We start from the raw sequence: 25506 nt of genomic DNA, 5'->3' as shown, positions 1-25506 counted from the left end.
CATTAAAAGGGGAGTTTAGTGCTAGAAGAGACATCATGGTTGAAATAATGCAACAGTATAAGGAATGCACAATAATGGGGATCGAAGTGATTTTAGTTTGGATTCCTGGTCACTCTGGCATTCTGGGCAACGAAATGGTAGATCTGGCAGCAAAAAATGGGTTAAAAAGAGAGGAAATTGATGTGGTGATTCCTCTGGGATCGCAGGAAATGGGAGGCTATGTGAAAAAAAATGATAGTAAAAGAATGGCAGGAGAGATGGGATGGAAGCATAAAAGGAAGGTTTTATCATAATATCCAGAAAGAGGTGAACAACAGCTGGGTAAACAAAGAGTTGGGAAGGAAAGAGGAAAGAGTGTTGGATAGGTTAAGGATCGGACAGAGTTCTTTAAATGGACATCTATTAAGACTGGGGAAACATGAAGATGGAAAGTGTGAAAAATGTAAAGTAGCTGAAACAGTAGAACATTATTAATTAAAGTGTGAGAAATATGAGGAGCAGAGAAGGAAAATGGAGAGGCGGCTGAGAGAAATGGAGGTACATGAAGTCAATAGAAAGAATTTGCTGGGAAAAGGGAAAGAGGACGGAAGACTGAATAGAGAAAGGATACTGAAAAAATATATAAAGGAAACAGTAAAAGAAGGGACGTTATAATAAATAAAGATGACAGAAAGATAAAGTAAAACAGACAGACAAGGGACTACAGATAGAGGGCGCTAATCATCTGAAATAATCGATGGAATGCGCCCTATATCAGAAGAAGAAGAAGAACAGCAGGCTTTCCGTAGCCCGACGCGCCTGCGTGCTGATCCTTACATTACGTTGGCCAGTCCGAGGTTTGAAACACTGACCCTGTGAAGCTGTGATGTGTCTGAATTAACTGGATGTGTTATTACCGTCACCATGAAGTCAAGATTCAACACCGTGGATATCAGAGCTGTCATTGCGGAGCTCAGTAGCAGGTAATTGACCCTGCAGATCAGTGTTGTGACAGCCCGCACCCCGCACCCCGCTTACCCGGCAGGTGATTTTAAAGTTAGGGGCACGCTGTCCGTGCGTGTGGTGCAGGAGAGGCGTGTGTGTAATACATTTTATAAATGCTGCTGCCATTGCCATTGCTAATCCAGTTTCGCATTATCCCAACAGCATTTCTGTCCCGTCGCCTTAATCAGACTATAATCAGATATTTGTAATCGGTTTAATATTTATGTGTTCGGCACCCTTATTTTTAAATTATACTGCTGCAGTGTAATGCTTTCACACAATGTCTGTGACTGTGTTTGCTGTAAATTCTTTTGACCGGTTTTCACAGCTTGCTTGGAATGAGAGTGAACAACGTCTACGATATAGACACCAAGACTTACCTCATCCGACTGCAAAAGTAAGTGTTGAGTTTATCGCGACATTACGACCTGGACTAGCCAGGCCACTGTATATATGTGTTAGAGTCCAGCGTCGCGGTGTACTGTAATGAACGAGATTCAGGGAGTGGGGTTGTGAACAGACACGCTCACAGCCCCACTCCCTGAGTCCTGCAGACTGCATGGATAACACCTTCACAACACCACCGAGATCCAGGGATGTAACCCGCAGTCTAGAGCAACGGGAGCTCCTTCAGGCTTTACTGTGAGCTGGATCGTACACGTCTGAGCTTGCTGGCTCTAACATGTGTCTAAACGCACAGTGAAACCGAGAATGGTTCAGGCTGGGAGATGGGAGTGGTGTTATTTACAGACTTCCATTCCTGTTCTACCATTTGGACCTTTTTGGACTTTGCAGGCCTTCATCACAAAACTTGAAGGACTGTTTTGCTCTTTCAAGGAATGTTTTATTTCAGACTTCTTTTTTAATTCCATTTTGATAACATTTTAGAGGTCAATAATGAGACTTGACTCAAGTACAACAACAACATCATACTAATAATAATAATAATAACATTGACACATGGTAGATGTTCAAAATAAAATACTCTGTCTATCTGTATTTGCATAACAGAGGAAGATCATGTTGACCCCCATGTTGGTGTGTTTGATTTGCAGGCCGGACTCCAAAGCTGTTCTTCTGCTTGAGTCTGGGATCAGGATTCACACGACAGAGTTCGAATGGCCCAAGAACATGATGCCTTCAGGCTTTGCCATGAAAGTAAACTGAAGATTCGTCTGATAAGATGTTTGTTTGTTCACGTGCTGTTGGAGATCAGTTCTGGCTTGCGTATTTATTACAGTTAGGGTGACCACATGACCATGTTCACCGGGACAGTTCAGGGTTCCTCACACCCATTCCAACGCATTCTGCTCGGTATAGTCCTGTTTCTCTTCAACAAATAAGACAAGCCACAGGTAAAACGTAGCAGAATGCAGTGCGGTGGAACCGGAATACCCTGAGCTGCCCCAGACTCTGAACACGGAGCCATGTGGTCTCCCTAATTCCAATGCATGTGCCGTTCTGACTGAAGCCAGGTGAGAGTTGTGCTCGCTGCAGGACCTCTCTGTGAGCTTCCCAGATATTTTCTCTGTTTTATTCTGATATTTTCTTCGTAGTGCCGCAAGCACCTGAAGTCCCGCCGGCTAGTGTGTGTGAAGCAGCTGGGAGTCGACCGCATCGTTGACTTTCAGTTCGGCTCAGACGAAGCTGCCTATCACCTGATTGTTGAGCTGTACGACAGGGTGAGACTCTGCAAGCCTGAACCATCAATGCAATCAGTCTGCAAGTAATAGCCTGCAACTTCCTAGGACTGCACATTTCAGATTGGCTAGGGTGACCACGTGACTCCATGTACAGAAGGACAGTTCAGGCTGTTCAATTCACACCCCAGTGCATTCTGGTAAGTGGAGTCCTGCTGTGAAAGGCACCTGAGACAGGTACACCAGAATGCATTGCAATGCGAGTTGAAAAGCCTGACCTGTCCCATACTGTCCGAGTGCACGTGGATTCATGCGGTAACCCTGAGACTGGCAGGATTGTCTGTGCCGTCAGCGTGCTGGAGTGACGTGTTGTCGTTGGGTGTGTTTGCAGGGGAATATCGTTCTCACAGACCACGAGTACACCATTCTGAACCTGCTGAGGTTTCGAACAGCAGAGGCAGAAGACGTGAAGATTGCTGTGAGGGAGCGCTACCCTGTGGAAAACGCCAAAGCAGCCCAGCCTCTGATGAGCCTGGGGAGGTATTGTTGTTTGGAAGCAGCTGTTATTCAGGGGATTCACGCGCTGCTTGTTCAGTCTGGAGGATTCTCTTCCACGTCTTTAGCTCTTGATTTAAAGGGAATCGCTCCGTTTTAGTTCTGACATCCAGATTTCATACTTTCAGAGAAAGACTGTCTGGGTTTAACTGTGCAAAAAGCAAAAACATTTAAAGAATGATTTTTATAAAGTGCCGTTGCCATGCTTATTATTGTGCTATTGTGCTCTATAATTACAACTCAAATTCCAGTGCATTTTTCTAACACACTTTTTTATTTTTTTCAAACTTACTGAAAGTGCATAGACTGATAATGAAAATAATATAAGTACCTGTTTGGCACGAAGTCCCATTTGGCAGTAGACTGAGAGAGTCACAAGGTCATACCACTGCTGTTACTCGGAGGCTCTGAATAATGAAAAGATCATGACAGTAATTAGGATTTCTCTCTCTTATGTTTTTTTCAAGGCTTACAGAAATATTGTCGAATGCACCGCAGGGTGAACAGCTCAAGAGGATCCTTAATCCACATCTTCGTGAGTTTGCTGTGCCTGGTTGTTTTTGAGGATACAGAGAAGCTCTAGTATTTCTTGATGAATGTGGTTGGTAGGCTGGACAGTGAATCCAATGTTAACCCACAGCTTTAAAAGAATGATCTGTTTCTTTAAACAGGAGTCCTGTACAGGATATCATTGTCATTGCACGCATCCATTTCAATCAGTGTTAGTGTTATCATTATAAATCCCACACAGCAGGTATTTGGGGGACCCATGATTCATTATACAGTACTGTTAGTAGAGGTATTGCATGTTCTGTGTGGTCTGTGTGGTCCAGTGGTTAAAGAAAAGGGCTTGTAACCAGGAGGTCCCCGGTTCAAATCCCACCTCAGCCACTGACTCATTGTGTGACCCTGAGCAAGTCACTTAACCTCCTTGTGCTCCGTCTTTCGGGTGAGACATAGTTGTAAGTGACTCTGCAGCTGATGCATAGTTCACACACCTTAGTCTCTGTACTTCGCCTTGGATAAAGGCGTCTGCTAAATAAATTAATAATAATAATAATGTTCTAAACCCTATGCTGACTTATATGGGTGCAGGGACTTGTGCAAAGTGACGATGAAGGGTTAACACAGAGCTATTGCAGTGGTGAAGCGACGGTGAAGGGTTAACACAGAGCTATTGCAGTGGTGAAGTGACGATGAAGGGTTAACACAGAGCTATTGCAGTGGTGAAGTGATGATGAAGGGTTAACACAGAGCTATTGCAGTGGTGAAGTGACGATGAAGGGTTAACACAGAGCTATTGCAGTGGTGAAGTGACGATGAAGGGTTAACACAGAGCTATTGCAGTGGTGAAGTGACGATGAAGGGTTAACACAGAGCTATTGCAGTGGTGAAGTGACGATGAAGGGTTAACACAGAGCTATTGCAGTGGTGAAGTGACGATGAAGGGTTAACACAGAGCTATTGCAGTGGTGAAGCGATACAGTATGTTTGAAATGTGATATTGGTGAATTGATGGTTTTATTTCCATTTTTCTGGTTTTCAGCGTACGGCTCCACTTTAATTGAACACTGCCTGATTGGAGCTGGGTTCTCTGGCTTTGTCAAGATAGATGCCCAGTTTGACATCTCTCAAGGTAATGCATGTGTTGTCTGTTTTGATCATCTGTAATTTATAAACGTTTTGTTTTTTTTACAATAAATGCATAGTAAAGCGTAATAAAGCATGGTAAAGAATAGCAAGGTATGGTAAAGCTTTTTACTAAACATGACAAACCAGGGTAAACGATGGTAAATGCACAGTATAACCAAGAAAAAGAAATGCAAAGACATCATGGTAAACTTTCTATAAGGGGATGTATACTCTAGAACACTAGAACTAAACAGAAACACTTCAGTGAGAATCAATGAAAACACAAACCGCATGCAGCAAGCGCACCTCTGATTGAAGACGGGGTTTTGTGTTTCAGAGGGGCGGAAGGTACTGGCTGCTCTGCAGAAGGCAGAGGAGTTCATGGAGAGCACTGCTGACTTTCAAGGAAAGGTACTGGCTCCTGCTCTGCAATGTTTGCTCCAAGCACCCGACTGGAGCTTGTGTGTCTCCAACACACAGAATGGTTTTTTAAGTGAATCTGTAGCTGAACACTGTATTTTTTTGTGTCTATCTGTGCATGCATTGTATGTTTAGAAGTGTTCTGTGGATGCCTCTAATCAAGTTGAGAGTGTATTTCTCGTACACTGTGTCAGGGGGTCTGTCATGCAAAGTGTTAGAGAAAGTACACGCTCAGCTTGATTAGAGGCAGCCACTGAAATAAAAGCACGGAATCTGTTTCTATAGAAGCTGCTGTGGTTTGCCTCTTTAAAAGGCTCTGTCGTTGGCACAGAGTGCGAGATCTGCATGTGGAGTTGCTGCTGATAGGTCCCAGTTGGGATGTGAATTGTGATCTAGATTGACTTTCATGACGCTTGCTGTATGCTGCTGTTCACACATTACAGGGCTATATAATACAGAAACGGGAGAAGAAGCCCAGTTTGGACCTGGACAAGCCTCCTGAAGAACTGCTCACGTAAGCATCCCCTGGAAGTCTATCCCACACAGTACTGTTCTGTAAACACCAGAGACTGAGGGTTGGTCGGGGCGTTCTCTGTGACAGCAGGGCACAGGAGCACAGCACACAACAGGGCTGTTTGGATAATCCGAGCTCTGCTGTACTGCTGTGCCCATGCTTGCGAAGTCCAAGGCAGGTTATTGACGCACTTTGTTGTAACGTTGCTACATCCACTGAAATAGGTTTGTAAACGATAGGGCAATATTACTAAAGTGTATTTTTATCATCTAAGAAATATCGCCAAATTGAGAAGTATTCTTTCCCATTCAGATACGGAGAGATTGATGCATGCTTTTGTATCTTCTAGAATTGATTATTGTAATGCCCTATTCTCTAGCACTCATAGCCATGTTGTATCTCGACTGCAACTTATACAAAATGCTGCAGCTAGAATTTGAACCGGGACTAAGAGACGAGATCACATTACTCCTGTGCTAGCATCTCTGCACTGGCTTCCGGTCCCATTCAGGATAGATTGTGAAAGGTGCTATATTAAAAATAAAGTATTATTATTATTCTATTAAGGTCCTCTGCTTGTTAGATTATTGAAACTGACCCTGTGCTCTGTTTCTTGCAGGTATGAGGAGTTCCACCCGTTTTATTTTGCACAGCATTCGAAGAGCCCATGTGTGGAGTTTGACTCTTTTGACAAGGTCTGTACGATGTTGAGGTGCATTGTTAGCAAGGCTGAGCTGACCAGGAGATCTCTCGGCGGCTGAGCTGACCAGGAGATCTCTCGGCGGCTGTGCTGACCAGGAGATCTCTCGGCGGCTGAGCTGACCAGGAGATCTCTCGGCGGCTGAGCTGACCAGGAGATCTCTCGGCGGCTGTGCTGACCAGGAGATCTCTCGGCGGCTGAGCTGACCAGGAGATCTCTCGGCGGCTGTGCTGACCAGGAGATCTCTCGGCGGCTGTGCTGACCAGGAGATCTCTCGGCGGCTGTGCTGACCAGGAGATCTCTCGGCGGCTGAGCTGACCAGGAGATCTCTCGGCGGCTGAGCTGACCAGGAGATCTCTCGGCGGCTGTGCTGACCAGGAGATCTCTCGGCGGCTGAGCTGACCAGGAGATCTCTCGGCGGCTGTGCTGACCAGGAGATCTCTCGGCGGCTGAGCTGACCAGGAGATCTCTCGCCGGGCTGAGCTGACCAGGAGATCTCTCGCCGGGCTGAGCTGACCAGGAGATCTCTCGCCGAGCTGAGCTGACCAGGAGATCTCTCGCCGGCTGAGCTGACCAGGAGATCTCTCGCCGGCTGAGCTGACCAGGAGATCTCTCAGCGGCTGAGCTGACCAGGAGATCTCTCGCCGGGCTGAGCTGACCAGGAGATCTCTCGGTGGCTGAGCTGACCAGGAGATCTCTCGGCGGCTGTGCTGACCAGGAGATCTCTCGCCGGGCTGAGCTGACCAGGAGATCTCTCGCCGGGCTGAGCTGACCAGGAGATCTCTCGCCGGCTGAGCTGACCAGGAGATCTCTCGCCGGGCTGAGCTGACCAGGAGATCTCTCGCCGGCTGAGCTGACCAGGAGATCTCTCGCCGGGCTGAGCTGACCAGGAGATCTCTCGGTGGCTGTGCTGACCAGGAGATCTCTTGGCGGCTGAGCTGACCAGGAGATCTCTCAGTGGCTGAGCTGACCAGGAGATCTCTCGCCGGGCTGAGCTGACCAGGAGATCTCTCGGTGGCTGTGCTGACCAGAAGATCTCTCGGTGGCTGAGCTGACCAGGAGATCTCTCGGTGGCTGAGCTGACCAGGAGATCTCTCGGTGGCTGAGCTGACCCGCGCTTCTATTTTCTGTTTTCTAGGCCGTCGATGAATTTTACTCCAAAATGGAAAGCCAGAAGATCGACGTGAAGGCTCTTCATCAGGAGAAGCAGGCCTTGAGAAAGCTGGACAATGTCCGCAAGGATCACATGCAAAGACTAGACTCCCTTCACCAGGCCCAGGTAAAACAGGAAGAAAAACTGTCTCCTCCTCCTGGTATTTTTCTAATTTCGATCCCTGAAGTGTTTTGTTTTTTTCTCTCTAGCTATCCTCCTTTTGTTTTTGTTCTAACTGTAAAGTGTGTATATATATTTTTCTACATGACCCCCCCAAAAAAAGACATTGTTTGTGGCCCGGCATGGCTCGTCACACACTGCAGCTGAAAGACACGCAGGGAACGGGAGCTCCCTTATGGTTGTTTTATTATCCTTTTCAGAATAAAACTTTATTAATGACTTTGGCAGTTTCACATTAATATAATATAGAAGTAAAACATGTATAACATTTATAGCAAGTACAATTTCGATTAGGCTCTACAACAACAGCAACAAAACAAACGTTTTTTATCTATATATATACCTCAAGAAAGCATATTACAAGTGAATAAATCACTCCCCAGTTCATGAGAAACAGATCTCTGTGTGGTGAGAGAAACGGGAGCAGCCAAATCTTACAAGTTTTATTTCATGGCCCTCCACCTCCTCTTACATATATGTACATATTTCAATGGAATGATATTTTCCTTTGAGATCTGTTTGTACAAGGCCAGTTATTACACGCTATAGTAAGTGCTCCATGTCTTCTCTGAACCTCAGGAAGTGGACAGGCTGAAGGGGGAGCTGGTGGAGATGAACCTCGACATGGTGGACAGGGCCATCCAGGTGGTGCGCAGCGCTCTGGCCAATCAGGTGGACTGGGCTGAGATCGGCCTCATCGTGAAGGAGGCGCAGGAGCAGGGAGACCCCGTCGCATGTGCCGTCAAGGAACTCAAGCTGGACACCAACCACATCTCCATGCTGCTCCAGTACGTGTAACACCCTCTCTCAGGGCTCTATCCAGCCACATCTCCATGCTGCTCCAGTACGTGTGTAACACCCTCTCTCAGGGCTCTATCCAGCCACATCTCCATGCTGCTCCAGTACGTGTGTAACACCCTCTCTCAGGGCTCTATCCAGCCACATCTCCATGCTGCTCCAGTACGTGTGTAACACCCTCTCTCAGGGCTCTATCCAGCCACATCTCCATGCTGCTCCAGTACGTGTGTAACACCCTCTCTCAGGGCTCTATCCAGCCACATCTCCATGCTGCTCCAGTACGTGTGTAACACCCTCTCTCAGGGCTCTAACCAGCCACATCTCCATGCTGCTCCAGTACGTGTGTAACACCCTCTCTCAGGGCTCTATCCAGCCACATCTCCATGCTGCTCCAGTACGTGTGTAACACCCTCTCTCAGGGCTCTATCCAGCCACATCTCCATGCTGCTCCAGTACGTGTGTAACACCCTCTCTCAGGGCTCTATCCAGCCACATCTCCATGCTGCTCCAGTACGTGTAACACCCTCTCTCAGGGCTCTATCCAGCCACATCTCCATGCTGCTCCAGTACGTGTAACACCCTCTCTCAGGGCTCTAACCAGCCACATCTCCATGCTGCTCCAGTACGTGTAACACCCTCTCTCAGGGCTCTATCCAGCCACATCTCCATGCTGCTCCAGTACGTGTAACACCCTCTCTCAGGGCTCTATCCAGCCACATCTCCATGCTGCTCCAGTACGTGTAACACCCTCTCTCAGGGCTCTATCCAGCCACATCTCCATGCTGCTCCAGTACGTGTGTAACACCCTCTCTCAGGGCTCTAACCAGCCACATCTCCATTCTGCTCCAGTACGTGTGTAACACCCTCTCTCAGGGCTCTATCCAGCCACATCTCCATGCTGCTCCAGTACGTGTAACACCCTCTCTCAGGGCTCTATCCAGCCACATCTCCATGCTGCTCCAGTACGTGTAACACCCTCTCTCAGGGCTCTAACCAGCCACATCTCCATTCTGCTCCAGTACGTGTGTAACACCCTCTCTCAGGGCTCTATCCAGCCACATCTCCATGCTGCTCCAGTACGTGTGTAACACCCTCTCTCAGGGCTCTATCCAGCCACATCTCCATGCTGCTCCAGTACGTGTAACACCCTCTCTCAGGGCTCTATCCAGCCACATCTCCATGCTGCTCCAGTACGTGTGTAACACCCTCTCTCAGGGCTCTATCCAGCCACATCTCCATGCTGCTCCAGTACGTGTAACACCCTCTCTCAGGGCTCTATCCAGCCACATCTCCATGCTGCTCCAGTACGTGTAACACCCTCTCTCAGGGCTCTATCCAGCCACATCTCCATGCTGCTCCAGTACGTGTGTAACACCCTCTCTCAGGGCTCTATCCAGCCACATCTCCATGCTGCTCCAGTACGTGTAACACCCTCTCTCAGGGCTCTATCCAGCCACATCTCCATGCTGCTCCAGTACGTGTGTAACACCCTCTCTCAGGGCTCTATCCAGCCACATCTCCATGCTGCTCCAGTACGTGTAACACCCTCTCTCAGGGCTCTATCCAGCCACATCTCCATGCTGCTCCAGTACGTGTAACACCCTCTCTCAGGGCTCTATCCAGCCACATCTCCATGCTGCTCCAGTACGTGTGTAACACCCTCTCTCAGGGCTCTATCCAGCCACATCTCCATGCTGCTCCAGTACGTGTAACACCCTCTCTCAGGGCTCTATCCAGCCACATCTCCATGCTGCTCCAGTACGTGTGTAACACCCTCTCTCAGGGCTCTATCCAGCCACATCTCCATGCTGCTCCAGTACGTGTGTAACACCCTCTCTCAGGGCTCTATCCAGCCACATCTCCATGCTGCTCCAGTACGTGTGTAACACCCTCTCTCAGGGCTCTATCCAGCCACATCTCCATGCTGCTCCAGTACGTGTAACACCCTCTCTCAGGGCTCTATCCAGCCTCATCTCCATGCTGCTCCAGTACGTGTAACACCCTCTCTCAGGGCTCTATCCAGCCACATCTCCATGCTGCTCCAGTACGTGTGTAACACCCTCTCTCAGGGCTCTAACCAGCCACATCTCCATGCTGCTCCAGTACGTGTAACACCCTCTCTCAGGGCTCTATCCAGCCACATCTCCATGCTGCTGCAGTACGTGTGTAACACCCTCTCTCAGGGCTCTATCCAGCCACATCTCCATGCTGCTCCAGTACGTGTGTAACACCCTCTCTCAGGGCTCTATCCAGCCACATCTCCATGCTGCTCCAGTACGTGTGTAACACCCTCTCTCAGGGCTCTATCCAGCCACATCTCCATGCTGCTCCAGTACGTGTGTAACACCCTCTCTCAGGGCTCTATCCAGCCACATCTCCATGCTGCTCCAGTACGTGTGTAACACCCTCTCTCAGGGCTCTATCCAGCCACATCTCCATGCTGCTCCAGTACGTGTGTAACACCCTCTCTCAGGGCTCTATCCAGCCACATCTCCATGCTGCTCCAGTACGTGTGTAACACCCTCTCTCAGGGCTCTATCCAGCCACATCTACATGCTGCTCCAGTACGTGTAACACCCTCTCTCAGGGCTCTATCCAGCCACATCTCCATGCTGCTCCAGTACGTGTAACACCCTCTCTCAGGGCTCTATCCAGCCACATCTACATGCTGCTCCAGTACGTGTAACACCCTCTCTCAGGGCTCTATCCAGCCACATCTCCATGCTGCTCCAGTACGTGTAACACCCTCTCTCAGGGCTCTATCCAGCCACATCTCCATGCTGCTCCAGTACGTGTAACACCCTCTCTCAGGGCTCTATCCAGACACATCTCCATGCTGCTCCAGTACGTGTGTAACACCCTCTCTCAGGGCTCTATCCAGCCACATCTCCATGCTGCTCCAGTACGTGTGTAACACCCTCTCTCAGGGCTCTAACCAGCCACATCTCCATGCTGCTCCAGTACGTGTGTAACACCCTCTCTCAGGGCTCTATCCAGCCACATCTCCATGCTGCTCCAGTACGTGTGTAACACCCTCTCTCAGGGCTCTATCCAGCCACATCTCCATGCTGCTCCAGTACGTGTGTAACACCCTCTCTCAGGGCTCTATCCAGCCACATCTCCATGCTGCTCCAGTACGTGTAACACCCTCTCTCAGGGCTCTATCCAGCCACATCTCCATGCTGCTCCAGTACGTGTAACACCCTCTCTCAGGGCTCTATCCAGCCACATCTCCATGCTGCTCCAGTACGTGTAACACCCTCTCTCAGGGCTCTAACCAGCCACATCTCCATGCTGCTCCAGTACGTGTGTAACACCCTCTCTCAGGGCTCTATCCAGCCACATCTCCATGCTGCTCCAGTACGTGTGTAACACCCTCTCTCAGGGCTCTATCCAGCCACATCTCCATGCTGCTCCAGTACGTGTGTAACACCCTCTCTCAGGGCTCTATCCAGCCACATCTCCATGCTGCTCCAGTACGTGTGTAACACCCTCTCTCAGGGCTCTATCCAGCCACATCTCCATGCTGCTCCAGTACGTGTAACACCCTCTCTCAGGGCTCTATCCAGCCACATCTCCATGCTGCTCCAGTACGTGTGTAACACCCTCTCTCAGGGCTCTATCCAGACACATCTCCATGCTGCTCCAGTACGTGTGTAACACCCTCTCTCAGGGCTCTATCCAGCCACATCTCCATGCTGCTCCAGTACGTGTGTAACACCCTCTCTCAGGGCTCTATCCAGCCACATCTCCATGCTGCTCCAGTACGTGTGTAACACCCTCTCTCAGGGCTCTATCCAGCCACATCTCCATGCTGCTCCAGTACGTGTGTAACACCCTCTCTCAGGGCCCTATCCAGCCACATCTCCATGCTGCTCCAGTACGTGTGTAACACCCTCTCTCAGGGCCCTATCCAGCCACATCTCCATGCTGCTCCAGTACGTGTGTAACACCCTCTCTCAGGGCTCTATCCAGCCACATCTCCATGCTGCTCCAGTACGTGTGTAACACCCTCTCTCAGGGCTCTATCCAGACACATCTCCATGCTGCTCCAGTACGTGTGTAACACCCTCTCTCAGGGCTCTATCCAGCCACATCTCCATGCTGCTCCAGTACGTGTGTAACACCCTCTCTCAGGGCTCTATCCAGCCACATCTCCATGCTGCTCCAGTACGTGTGTAACACCCTCTCTCAGGGCTCTATCCAGCCACATCTCCATGCTGCTCCAGTACGCGTGTAACACCCTCTCTCAGGGCTCTATCCAGCCACATCTCCATGCTGCTCCAGTACGTGTGTAACACCCTCTCTCAGGGCTCTATCCAGCCACATCTCCATGCTGCTCCAGTACGTGTGTAACACCCTCTCTCAGGGCTCTATCCAGCCACATCTCCATGCTGCTCCAGTACGTGTGTAACACCCTCTCTCAGGGCTCTATCCAGCCACATCTCCATGCTGCTCCAGTACGTGTAACACCCTCTCTCAGGGCTCTATCCAGCCACATCTCCATGCTGCTCCAGTATGTGTAACACCCTCTCTCAGGGCTCTATCCAGCCACATCTCCATGCTGCTCCAGTACGTGTAACACCCTCTCTCAGGGCTCTATCCAGCCACATCTCCATGCTGCTCCAGTACGTGTGTAACACCCTCTCTCAGGGCTCTATCCAGCCACATCTCCATGCTGCTCCAGTACGTGTGTAACACCCTCTCTCAGGGCTCTATCCAGCCACATCTCCATGCTGCTCCAGTACGTGTAACACCCTCTCTCAGGGCTCTATCCAGCCACATCTCCATGCTGCTCCAGTACGTGTGTAACACCCTCTCTCAGGGCTCTATCCAGCCACATCTCCATGCTGCTCCAGTACGTGTGTAACACCCTCTCTCAGGGCTCTATCCAGCCACATCTCCATGCTGCTGCAGTACGTGTGTAACACCCTCTCTCAGGGCTCTATCCAGCCACATCTCCATGCTGCTCCAGTACGTGTGTAACACCCTCTCTCAGGGCTCTATCCAGCCACATCTCCATGCTGCTCCAGTACGTGTGTAACACCCTCTCTCAGGGCTCTATCCAGCCACATCTCCATGCTGCTCCAGTACGTGTAACACCCTCTCTCAGGGCTCTATCCAGCCACATCTCCATGCTGCTCCAGTACGTGTAACACCCTCTCTCAGGGCTCTATCCAGCCACATCTCCATGCTGCTCCAGTACGTGTGTAACACCCTCTCTCAGGGCTCTATCCAGCCACATCTCCATGCTGCTGCAGTACGTGTGTAACACCCTCTCTCAGGGCTCTATCCAGCCACATCTCCATGCTGCTCCAGTACGTGTGTAACACCCTCTCTCAGGGCTCTATCCAGCCACATCTCCATGCTGCTCCAGTACGTGTGTAACACCCTCTCTCAGGGCTCTATCCAGCCACATCTCCATGCTGCTCCAGTACGTGTGTAACACCCTCTCTCAGGGCTCTATCCAGCCACATCTCCATGCTGCTCCAGTACGTGTAACACCCTCTCTCAGGGCTCTATCCAGCCACATCTCCATGCTGCTCCAGTACGTGTAACACCCTCTCTCAGGGCTCTATCCAGCCACATCTCCATGCTGCTCCAGTACGTGTGTAACACCCTCTCTCAGGGCTCTATCCAGCCACATCTCCATGCTGCTCCAGTACGTGTGTAACACCCTCTCTCAGGGCTCTATCCAGCCACATCTCCATGCTGCTCCAGTACGTGTGTAACACCCTCTCTCAGGGCTCTATCCAGCCACATCTCCATGCTGCTCCAGTACGTGTGTAACACCCTCTCTCAGGGCTCTATCCAGCCACATCTCCATGCTGCTCCAGTACGTGTAACACCCTCTCTCAGGGCTCTATCCAGCCACATCTCCATGCTGCTCCAGTACGTGTGTAACACCCTCTCTCAGGGCTCTATCCAGCCACATCTCCATGCTGCTCCAGTACGTGTGTAACACCCTCTCTCAGGGCTCTATCCAGCCACATCTCCATGCTGCTCCAGTACGTGTGTAACACCCTCTCTCAGGGCTCTATCCAGCCACATCTCCATGCTGCTCCAGTACGTGTAACACCCTCTCTCAGGGCTCTATCCAGCCACATCTCCATGCTGCTCCAGTACGTGTGTAACACCCTCTCTCAGGGCTCTATCCAGCCACATCTCCATGCTGCTCCAGTACGTGTGTAACACCCTCTCTCAGGGCTCTATCCAGCCACATCTCCATGCTGCTGCAGTACGTGTAACACCCTCTCTCAGGGCTCTATCCAGCCTCATCTCCATGCTGCTCCAGTACGTGTGTAACACCCTCTCTCAGGGCTCTATCCAGCCACATCTCCATGCTGCTCCAGTACGTGTAACACCCTCTCTCAGGGCTCTATCCAGCCACATCTCCATGCTGCTCCAGTACGTGTGTAACACCCTCTCTCAGGGCTCTATCCAGCCACATCTCCATGCTGCTCCAGTACGTGTGTAACACCCTCTCTCAGGGCTCTATCCAGCCACATCTCCATGCTGCTCCAGTACGTGTAACACCCTCTCTCAGGGCTCTATCCAGCCACATCTCCATGCTGCTCCAGTACGTGTAACACCCTCTCTCAGGGCTCTATCCAGCCACATCTCCATGCTGCTCCAGTACGTGTGTAACACCCTCTCTCAGGGCTCTATCCAGCCACATCTCCATGCTGCTCCAGTACGTGTGTAACACCCTCTCTCAGGGCTCTAACCAGCCACATCTCCATGCTGCTCCAGTACGTGTGTAACACCCTCTCTCAGGGCTCTATCCAGCCACATCTCCATGCTGCTCCAGTACGTGTGTAACACCCTCTCTCAGGGCTCTATCCAGCCACATCTCCATGCTGCTCCAGTACGTGTAACACCCTCTCTCAGGGCTCTATCCAGCCACATCTCCATGCTGCTCCAGTACGTGTGTAACACCCTCTCTCAGGGCTCTATCCAGCCACATCTCCATGCTGCTCCAGTACGTGTAACACCCTCTCTCAGGGCTCTATCCAGCCACATCTCCATGCTGCTCCAGTACGTGTAACACCCTCTCTCAGGGCTCTATCCAGCCACATCTCCATGCTGCTCCAGTACGTGTGTAACACCCTCTCTCAGGGCTCTATCCAGCCACATCTCCATGCTGCTCCAGTACGTGTAACACCCTCTCTCAGGGCTCTATCCAGCCACATCTCCATGCTGCTCCAGTACGTGTAACACCCTCTCTCAGGGCTCTATCCAGCCACATCTCCATGCTGCTCCAGTACGTGTGTAACACCCTCTCTCAGGGCTCTATCCAGCCACATCTCCATGCTGCTCCAGTACGTGTAACACCCTCTCTCAGGGCTCTATCCAGCCACATCTCCATGCTGCTCCAGTACGTGTAACACCCTCTCTCAGGGCTCTATCCAGCCACATCTCCATGCTGCTCCAGTACGTGTGTAACACCCTCTCTCAGGGCTCTATCCAGCCACATCTCCATGCTGCTCCAGTACGTGTGTAACACCCTCTCTCAGGGCTCTATCCAGCCACATCTCCATGCTGCTCCAGTACGTGTGTAACACCCTCTCTCAGGGCTCTATCCAGCCACATCTCCATGCTGCTCCAGTACGTGTGTAACACCCTCTCTCAGGGCTCTATCCAGCCACATCTCCATGCTGCTCCAGTACGTGTGTAACACCCTCTCTCAGGGCTCTATCCAGCCACATCTCCATGCTGCTCCAGTACGTGTGTAACACCCTCTCTCAGGGCTCTATCCAGCCACATCTCCATGCTGCTCCAGTACGTGTGTAACACCCTCTCTCAGGGCTCTATCCAGCCACATCTCCATGCTGCTCCAGTACGTGTGTAACACCCTCTCTCAGGGCTCTATCCAGCCACATCTCCATGCTGCTCCAGTACGTGTAACACCCTCTCTCAGGGCTCTATCCAGCCACATCTCCATGCTGCTCCAGTACGTGTAACACCCTCTCTCAGGGCTCTATCCAGCCACATCTCCATGCTGCTCCAGTACGTGTAACACCCTCTCTCAGGGCTCTATCCAGCCACATCTCCATGCTGCTCCAGTACGTGTAACACCCTCTCTCAGGGCTCTATCCAGACACATCTCCATGCTGCTCCAGTACGTGTAACACCCTCTCTCAGGGCTCTATCCAGCCACATCTCCATGCTGCTCCAGTACGTGTGTAACACCCTCTCTCAGGGCTCTATCCAGCCACATCTCCATGCTGCTCCAGTACGTGTGTAACACCCTCTCTCAGGGCTCTATCCAGCCACATCTCCATGCTGCTCCAGTACGTGTGTAACACCCTCTCTCAGGGCTCTATCCAGCCACATCTCCATGCTGCTCCAGTACGTGTAACACCCTCTCTCCGGGCTCTACCCAGCCACATCTCCATGCTGCTCCAGTACGTGTGTAACACCCTCTCTCAGGGCTCTACCCAGCCACATCTCCATGCTGCTCCAGTACGTGTAACACCCTCTCTCAGGGCTCTATCCAGCCACATCTCCATGCTGCTCCAGTACGTGTGTAACACCCTCTCTCAGGGCTCTAACCAGCCACATCTCCATGCTGCTCCAGTACGTGTAACACCCTCTCTCAGGGCTCTATCCAGCCACATCTCCATGCTGCTCCAGTACGTGTGTAACACCCTCTCTCAGGGCTCTATCCAGCCACATCTCCATGCTGCTCCAGTACGTGTAACACCCTCTCTCAGGGCTCTATCCAGCCACATCTCCATGCTGCTCCAGTACGTGTGTAACACCCTCTCTCAGGGCTCTATCCAGCCACATCTCCATGCTGCTCCAGTACGTGTAACACCCTCTCTCAGGGCTCTATCCAGCCACATCTCCATGCTGCTCCAGTACGTGTAACACCCTCTCTCAGGGCTCTATCCAGCCACATCTCCATGCTGCTCCAGTACGTGTGTAACACCCTCTCTCAGGGCTCTATCCAGCCACATCTCCATGCTGCTCCAGTACGTGTGTAACACCCTCTCTCAGGGCTCTATCCAGCCACATCTCCATGCTGCTCCAGTACGTGTGTAACACCCTCTCTCAGGGCTCTATCCAGCCACATCTCCATGCTGCTCCAGTACGTGTAACACCCTCTCTCAGGGCTCTATCCAGCCACATCTCCATGCTGCTCCAGTACGTGTAACACCCTCTCTCAGGGCTCTATCCAGCCACATCTCCATGCTGCTCCAGTACGTGTGTAACACCCTCTCTCAGGGCTCTATCCAGCCACATCTCCATGCTGCTCCAGTACGTGTAACACCCTCTCTCAGGGCTCTATCCAGCCACATCTCCATGCTGCTCCAGTATGTGTAACACCCTCTCTCAGGGCTCTATCCAGCCACATCTCCATGCTGCTCCAGTACGTGTGTAACACCCTCTCTCAGGGCTCTATCCAGCCACATCTCCATGCTGCTCCAGTACGTGTGTAACACCCTCTCTCAGGGCTCTATCCAGCCACATCTCCATGCTGCTCCAGTACGTGTGTAACACCCTCTCTCAGGGCTCTATCCAGCCACATCTCCATGCTGCTCCAGTACGTGTGTAACACCCTCTCTCAGGGCTCTATCCAGCCACATCTCCATGCTGCTCCAGTACGTGTAACACCCTCTCTCAGGGCTCTATCCAGCCACATCTCCATGCTGCTCCAGTACGTGTGTAACACCCTCTCTCAGGGCTCTATCCAGCCACATCTCCATGCTGCTCCAGTACGTGTGTAACACCCTCTCTCAGGGCTCTATCCAGCCACATCTCCATGCTGCTCCAGTACGTGTGTAACACCCTCTCTCAGGGCTCTATCCAGCCACATCTCCATGCTGCTCCAGTACGTGTAACACCCTCTCTCAGGGCTCTATCCAGCCACATCTCCATGCTGCTCCAGTACGTGTAACACCCTCTCTCAGGGCTCTATCCAGCCACATCTCCATGCTGCTCCAGTACGTGTAACACCCTCTCTCAGGGCTCTATCCAGCCACATCTCCATGCTGCTCCAGTACGTGTGTAACACCCTCTCTCAGGGCTCTATCCAGCCACATCTCCATGCTGCTCCAGTACGTGTGTAACACCCTCTCTCAGGGCTCTATCCAGCCACATCTCCATGCTGCTCCAGTACGTGTAACACCCTCTCTCAGGGCTCTATCCAGCCACATCTCCATGCTGCTCCAGTACGTGTAACACCCTCTCTCAGGGCTCTATCCAGCCACATCTCCATGCTGCTCCAGTACGTGTGTAACACCCTCTCTCAGGGCTCTATCCAGCCACATCTCCATGCTGCTGCAGTACGTGTAACACCCTCTCTCAGGGCTCTATCCAGCCACATCTCCATGCTGCTCCAGTATGTGTAACACCCTCTCTCAGGGCTCTATCCAGCCACATCTCCATGCTGCTCCAGTACGTGTGTAACACCCTCTCTCAGGGCTCTATCCAGCCACATCTCCATGCTGCTCCAGTACGTGTGTAACACCCTCTCTCAGGGCTCTATCCAGCCACATCTCCATGCTGCTCCAGTACGTGTGTAACACCCTCTCTCAGGGCTCTATCCAGCCACATCTCCATGCTGCTCCAGTACGTGTAACACCCTCTCTCAGGGCTCTATCCAGCCACATCTCCATGCTGCTCCAGTACGTGTAACACCCTCTCTCAGGGCTCTATCCAGCCACATCTCCATGCTGCTCCAGTACGTGTAACACCCTCTCTCAGGGCTCTATCCAGCCACATCTCCATGCTGCTCCAGTACGTGTGTAACACCCTCTCTCAGGGCTCTATCCAGCCACATCTCCATGCTGCTCCAGTACGTGTGTAACACCCTCTCTCAGGGGGCTCTATCCAGCCACATCTCCATGCTGCTCCAGTACGTGTGTAACACCCTCTCTCAGGGCTCTATCCAGCCACATCTCCATGCTGCTCCAGTACGTGTAACACCCTCTCTCAGGGCTCTATCCAGCCACATCTCCATGCTGCTCCAGTACATGTGTAACACCCTCTCTCAGGGCTCTATCCAGCCACATCTCCATGCTGCTCCAGTACGTGTGTAACACCCTCTCTCAGGGCTCTATCCAGCCACATCTCCATGCTGCTCCAGTACGTGTGTAACACCCTCTCTCAGGGCTCTATCCAGCCACATCTCCATGCTGCTCCAGTACGTGTAACACCCTCTCTCAGGGCTCTATCCAGCCACATCTCCATGCTGCTCCAGTACGTGTAACACCCTCTCTCAGGGCTCTATCCAGCCACATCTCCATGCTGCTCCAGTACGTGTAACACCCTCTCTCAGGGCTCTATCCAGCCACATCTCCATGCTGCTCCAGTACGTGTAACACCCTCTCTCAGGGCTCTAACCAGCCACATCTCCATGCTGCTCCAGTACGTGTGTAACACCCTCTCTCAGGGCTCTATCCAGCCACATCTCCATGCTGCTCCAGTACGTGTAACACCCTCTCTCAGGGCTCTATCCAGCCACATCTCCATGCTGCTCCAGTACGTGTGTAACACCCTCTCTCAGGGCTCTATCCAGCCACATCTCCATGCTGCTCCAGTACGTGTGTAACACCCTCTCTCAGGGGGCTCTATCCAGCCACATCTCCATGCTGCTCCAGTACGTGTGTAACACCCTCTCTCAGGGCTCTATCCAGCCACATCTCCATGCTGCTCCAGTACGTGTAACACCCTCTCTCAGGGCTCTATCCAGCCACATCTCCATGCTGCTCCAGTACGTGTAACACCCTCTCTCAGGGCTCTATCCAGCCACATCTCCATGCTGCTCCAGTACGTGTAACACCCTCTCTCAGGGCTCTATCCAGCCACATCTCCATGCTGCTCCAGTACGTGTAACACCCTCTCTCAGGGCTCTATCCAGCCACATCTCCATGCTGCTCCAGTACGTGTGTAACACCCTCTCTCAGGGCTCTATCCAGCCACATCTCCATGCTGCTCCAGTACGTGTGTAACACCCTCTCTCAGGGCTCTATCCAGCCACATCTCCATGCTGCTCCAGTACGTGTAACACCCTCTCTCAGGGCTCTATCCAGCCACATCTCCATGCTGCTCCAGTACGTGTAACACCCTCTCTCAGGGCTCTATCCAGCCACATCTCCATGCTGCTCCAGTACGTGTGTAACACCCTCTCTCAGGGCTCTATCCAGCCACATCTCCATGCTGCTCCAGTATGTGTGTAACACCCTCTCTCAGGGCTCTACCCAGCCACATCTCCATGCTGCTCCAGTACGTGTAACACCCTCTCTCAGGGCTCTATCCAGCCACATCTCCATGCTGCTCCAGTACGTGTGTAACACCCTCTCTCAGGGCTCTATCCAGCCACATCTCCATGCTGCTCCAGTATGTGTGTAACACCCTCTCTCAGGGCTCTAACCAGCCACATCTCCATGCTGCTCCAGTACGTGTGTAACACCCTCTCTCAGGGCTCTATCCAGCCACATCTCCATGCTGCTCCAGTACGTGTGTAACACCCTCTCTCAGGGCTCTATCCAGCCACATCTCCATGCTGCTCCAGTACGTGTAACACCCTCTCTCAGGGCTCTAACCAGCCACATCTCCATGCTGCTCCAGTACGTGTGTAACACCCTCTCTCAGGGCTCTATCCAGCCACATCTCCATGCTGCTCCAGTACGTGTAACACCCTCTCTCAGGGCTCTATCCAGCCACATCTCCATGCTGCTCCAGTACGTGTAACACCCTCTCTCAGGGCTCTATCCAGCCACATCTCCATGCTGCTCCAGTACATGTGTAACACCCTCTCTCAGGGCTCTATCCAGCCACATCTCCATGCTGCTCCAGTACGTGTGTAACACCCTCTCTCAGGGCTCTATCCAGCCACATCTCCATGCTGCTCCAGTACGTGTAACACCCTCTCTCAGGGCTCTATCCAGCCACATCTACATGCTGCTCCAGTACGTGTAACACCCTCTCTCAGGGCTCTATCCAGCCACATCTCCATGCTGCTCCAGTACGTGTGTAACACCCTCTCTCAGGGCTCTATCCAGCCACATCTCCATGCTGCTCCAGTACGTGTGTAACACCCTCTCTCAGGGCTCTATCCAGCCACATCTCCATGCTGCTCCAGTACGTGTAACACCCTCTCTCAGGGCTCTATCCAGCCACATCTCCATGCTGCTCCAGTACGTGTAACACCCTCTCTCAGGGCTCTATCCAGCCACATCTCCATGCTGCTCCAGTACGTGTGTAACACCCTCTCTCAGGGCTCTATCCAGCCACATCTCCATGCTGCTCCAGTACGTGTAACACCCTCTCTCAGGGCTCTAACCAGCCACATCTCCATGCTGCTCCAGTACGTGTGTAACACCCTCTCTCAGGGCTCTATCCAGCCACATCTCCATGCTGCTCCAGTACGTGTAACACCCTCTCTCAGGGCTCTATCCAGCCACATCTCCATGCTGCTCCAGTACGTGTGTAACACCCTCTCTCAGGGCTCTATCCAGCCACATCTCCATGCTGCTCCAGTACGTGTAACACCCTCTCTCAGGGCTCTATCCAGCCACATCTCCATGCTGCTCCAGTACGTGTGTAACACCCTCTCTCAGGGCTCTATCCAGCCACATCTCCATGCTGCTCCAGTACGTGTAACACCCTCTCTCAGGGCTCTATCCAGCCACATCTCCATTCTGCTCCAGTACGTGTGTAACACCCTCTCTCAGGGCTCTATCCAGCCACATCTCCATGCTGCTCCAGTACGTGTAACACCCTCTCTCAGGGCTCTATCCAGCCACATCTCCATGCTGCTCCAGTACGTGTGTAACACCCTCTCTCAGGGCTCTATCCAGCCACATCTCCATGCTGCTCCAGTACGTGTAACACCCTCTCTCAGGGCTCTATCCAGCCACATCTACATGCTGCTCCAGTACGTGTAACACCCTCTCTCAGGGCTCTATCCAGCCACATCTCCATGCTGCTCCAGTACGTGTGTAACACCCTCTCTCAGGGCTCTATCCAGCCACATCTCCATGCTGCTCCAGTACGTGTAACACCCTCTCTCAGGGCTCTATCCAGCCACATCTCCATGCTGCTCCAGTACGTGTAACACCCTCTCTCAGGGCTCTATCCAGCCACATCTCCATGCTGCTCCAGTACGTGTGTAACACCCTCTCTCAGGGCTCTATCCAGCCACATCTCCATGCTGCTCCAGTACGTGTGTAACACCCTCTCTCAGGGCTCTATCCAGCCACATCTCCATGCTGCTCCAGTACGTGTAACACCCTCTCTCAGGGCTCTATCCAGCCACATCTCCATGCTGCTCCAGTACGTGTAACACCCTCTCTCAGGGCTCTATCCAGCCACATCTCCATGCTGCTCCAGTACGTGTGTAACACCCTCTCTCAGGGCTCTATCCAGCCACATCTCCATGCTGCTCCAGTACGTGTGTAACACCCTCTCTCAGGGCTCTATCCAGCCACATCTCCATGCTGCTCCAGTACGTGTAACACCCTCTCTCAGGGCTCTATCCAGCCACATCTCCATGCTGCTCCAGTACGTGTAACACCCTCTCTCAGGGCTCTATCCAGCCACATCTCCATGCTGCTCCAGTACGTGTGTAACACCCTCTCTCAGGGCTCTATCCAGCCACATCTCCATGCTGCTCCAGTACGTGTGTAACACCCTCTCTCAGGGCTCTATCCAGCCACATCTCCATGCTGCTCCAGTACGTGTGTAACACCCTCTCTCCGGGCTCTATCCAGCCACATCTCCATTCTGCTCCAGTACATGTGTAACACCCTCTCTCAGGGCTCTATCCAGCCACATCTCCATGCTGCTCCAGTACGTGTGTAACACCCTCTCTCAGGGCTCTATCCAGCCACATCTCCATGCTGCTCCAGTACGTGTAACACCCTCTCTCAGGGCTCTATCCAGCCACATCTACATGCTGCTCCAGTACGTGTGTAACACCCTCTCTCAGGGCTCTATCCAGCCACATCTCCATGCTGCTCCAGTACGTGTGTAACACCCTCTCTCAGGGCTCTATCCAGCCACATCTCCATGCTGCTCCAGTACGTGTGTAACACCCTCTCTCAGGGCTCTATCCAGCCACATCTCCATGCTGCTCCAGTACGTGTGTAACACCCTCTCTCAGGGCTCTATCCAGCCACATCTCCATGCTGCTCCAGTACGTGTGTAACACCCTCTCTCAGGGCTCTATCCAGCCACATCTCCATGCTGCTCCAGTACGTGTGTAACACCCTCTCTCAGGGCTCTATCCAGCCACATCTCCATGCTGCTCCAGTACGTGTGTAACACCCTCTCTCAGGGCTCTATCCAGCCACATCTCCATGCTGCTCCAGTACGTGTGTAACACCCTCTCTCAGGGCTCTATCCAGCCACATCTCCATGCTGCTCCAGTACGTGTAACACCCTCTCTCAGGGCTCTATCCAGCCACATCTCCATGCTGCTCCAGTACGTGTGTAACACCCTCTCTCAGGGCTCTATCCAGCCACATCTCCATGCTGCTCCAGTACGTGTGTAACACCCTCTCTCAGGGCTCTATCCAGCCACATCTCCATGCTGCTCCAGTACGTGTAACACCCTCTCTCAGGGCCCTATCCAGCCACATCTCCATGCTGCTCCAGTACGTGTAACACCCTCTCTCAGGGCTCTATCCAGCCACATCTCCATGCTGCTCCAGTACGTGTAACACCCTCTCTCAGGGCTCTATCCAGCCACATCTCCATGCTGCTCCAGTACGTGTGTAACACCCTCTCTCAGGGCTCTATCCAGCCACATCTCCATGCTGCTGCAGTACGTGTGTAACACCCTCTCTCAGGGCTCTATCCAGCCACATCTCCATGCTGCTCCAGTACGTGTGTAACACCCTCTCTCAGGGCTCTATCCAGCCACATCTCCATGCTGCTCCAGTACGTGTGTAACACCCTCTCTCAGGGCTCTATCCAGCCACATCTCCATGCTGCTCCAGTACGTGTAACACCCTCTCTCAGGGCTCTATCCAGCCACATCTCCATGCTGCTCCAGTACGTGTAACACCCTCTCTCAGGGCTCTATCCAGCCACATCTCCATGCTGCTCCAGTACGTGTGTAACACCCTCTCTCAGGGCTCTATCCAGCCACATCTCCATGCTGCTCCAGTACGTGTGTAACACCCTCTCTCAGGGCTCTATCCAGCCACATCTCCATGCTGCTCCAGTACGTGTGTAACACCCTCTCTCAGGGCTCTATCCAGCCACATCTCCATGCTGCTCCAGTACGTGTGTAACACCCTCTCTCAGGGCTCTATCCAGCCACATCTCCATGCTGCTCCAGTACGTGTAACACCCTCTCTCAGGGCTCTATCCAGCCACATCTCCATGCTGCTCCAGTACGTGTAACACCCTCTCTCAGGGCTCTATCCAGCCACATCTCCATGCTGCTCCAGTACGTGTGTAACACCCTCTCTCAGGGCTCTATCCAGCCACATCTCCATGCTGCTGCAGTACGTGTGTAACACCCTCTCTCAGGGCTCTATCCAGCCACATCTCCATGCTGCTCCAGTACGTGTGTAACACCCTCTCTCAGGGCTCTATCCAGCCACATCTCCATGCTGCTCCAGTACGTGTGTAACACCCTCTCTCAGGGCTCTATCCAGCCACATCTCCATGCTGCTCCAGTACGTGTAACACCCTCTCTCAGGGCTCTATCCAGCCACATCTCCATGCTGCTCCAGTACGTGTAACACCCTCTCTCAGGGCTCTATCCAGCCACATCTCCATGCTGCTCCAGTACGTGTGTAACACCCTCTCTCAGGGCTCTATCCAGCCACATCTCCATGCTGCTCCAGTACGTGTGTAACACCCTCTCTCAGGGCTCTATCCAGCCACATCTCCATGCTGCTCCAGTACGTGTAACACCCTCTCTCAGGGCTCTATCCAGCCACATCTCCATGCTGCTCCAGTACGT

At 52.2% G+C, this 25506-nt stretch overlaps 1 protein-coding gene across 1 annotated transcript in view; it reads left to right on the top strand.

Moving 5' to 3' along the window:
• The first annotated feature begins 766 nt into the window (after window positions 1–766).
• Window positions 767–25506, top strand: part of LOC117422258 (ribosome quality control complex subunit NEMF-like) — a 41457-nt gene continuing 16717 nt past the window's right edge. The window contains exons 1-12 of the mRNA XM_058992075.1: window positions 767–962; window positions 1313–1381; window positions 2040–2142; window positions 2541–2666; window positions 3016–3164; window positions 3647–3714; window positions 4726–4815; window positions 5149–5222; window positions 5675–5745; window positions 6365–6440; window positions 7584–7724; window positions 8358–8566. Coding sequence (XP_058848058.1) covers window positions 904–962; window positions 1313–1381; window positions 2040–2142; window positions 2541–2666; window positions 3016–3164; window positions 3647–3714; window positions 4726–4815; window positions 5149–5222; window positions 5675–5745; window positions 6365–6440; window positions 7584–7724; window positions 8358–8566 — 1235 coding nt within the window. The 5' untranslated portion in view covers window positions 767–903. The remainder of the gene's footprint in view (window positions 963–1312; window positions 1382–2039; window positions 2143–2540; window positions 2667–3015; window positions 3165–3646; window positions 3715–4725; window positions 4816–5148; window positions 5223–5674; window positions 5746–6364; window positions 6441–7583; window positions 7725–8357; window positions 8567–25506) is intronic.

The sequence above is a fragment of the Acipenser ruthenus genome, chromosome 18 (genome assembly GCF_902713425.1).
Source record: "Acipenser ruthenus chromosome 18, fAciRut3.2 maternal haplotype, whole genome shotgun sequence".
NCBI classification, from domain to species: Eukaryota; Metazoa; Chordata; class Actinopteri; order Acipenseriformes; family Acipenseridae; genus Acipenser; species Acipenser ruthenus.
The sequence above is the reverse complement of the archived record's forward strand: the minus strand, read 5'-3'. Positions and strand labels throughout refer to the sequence as shown.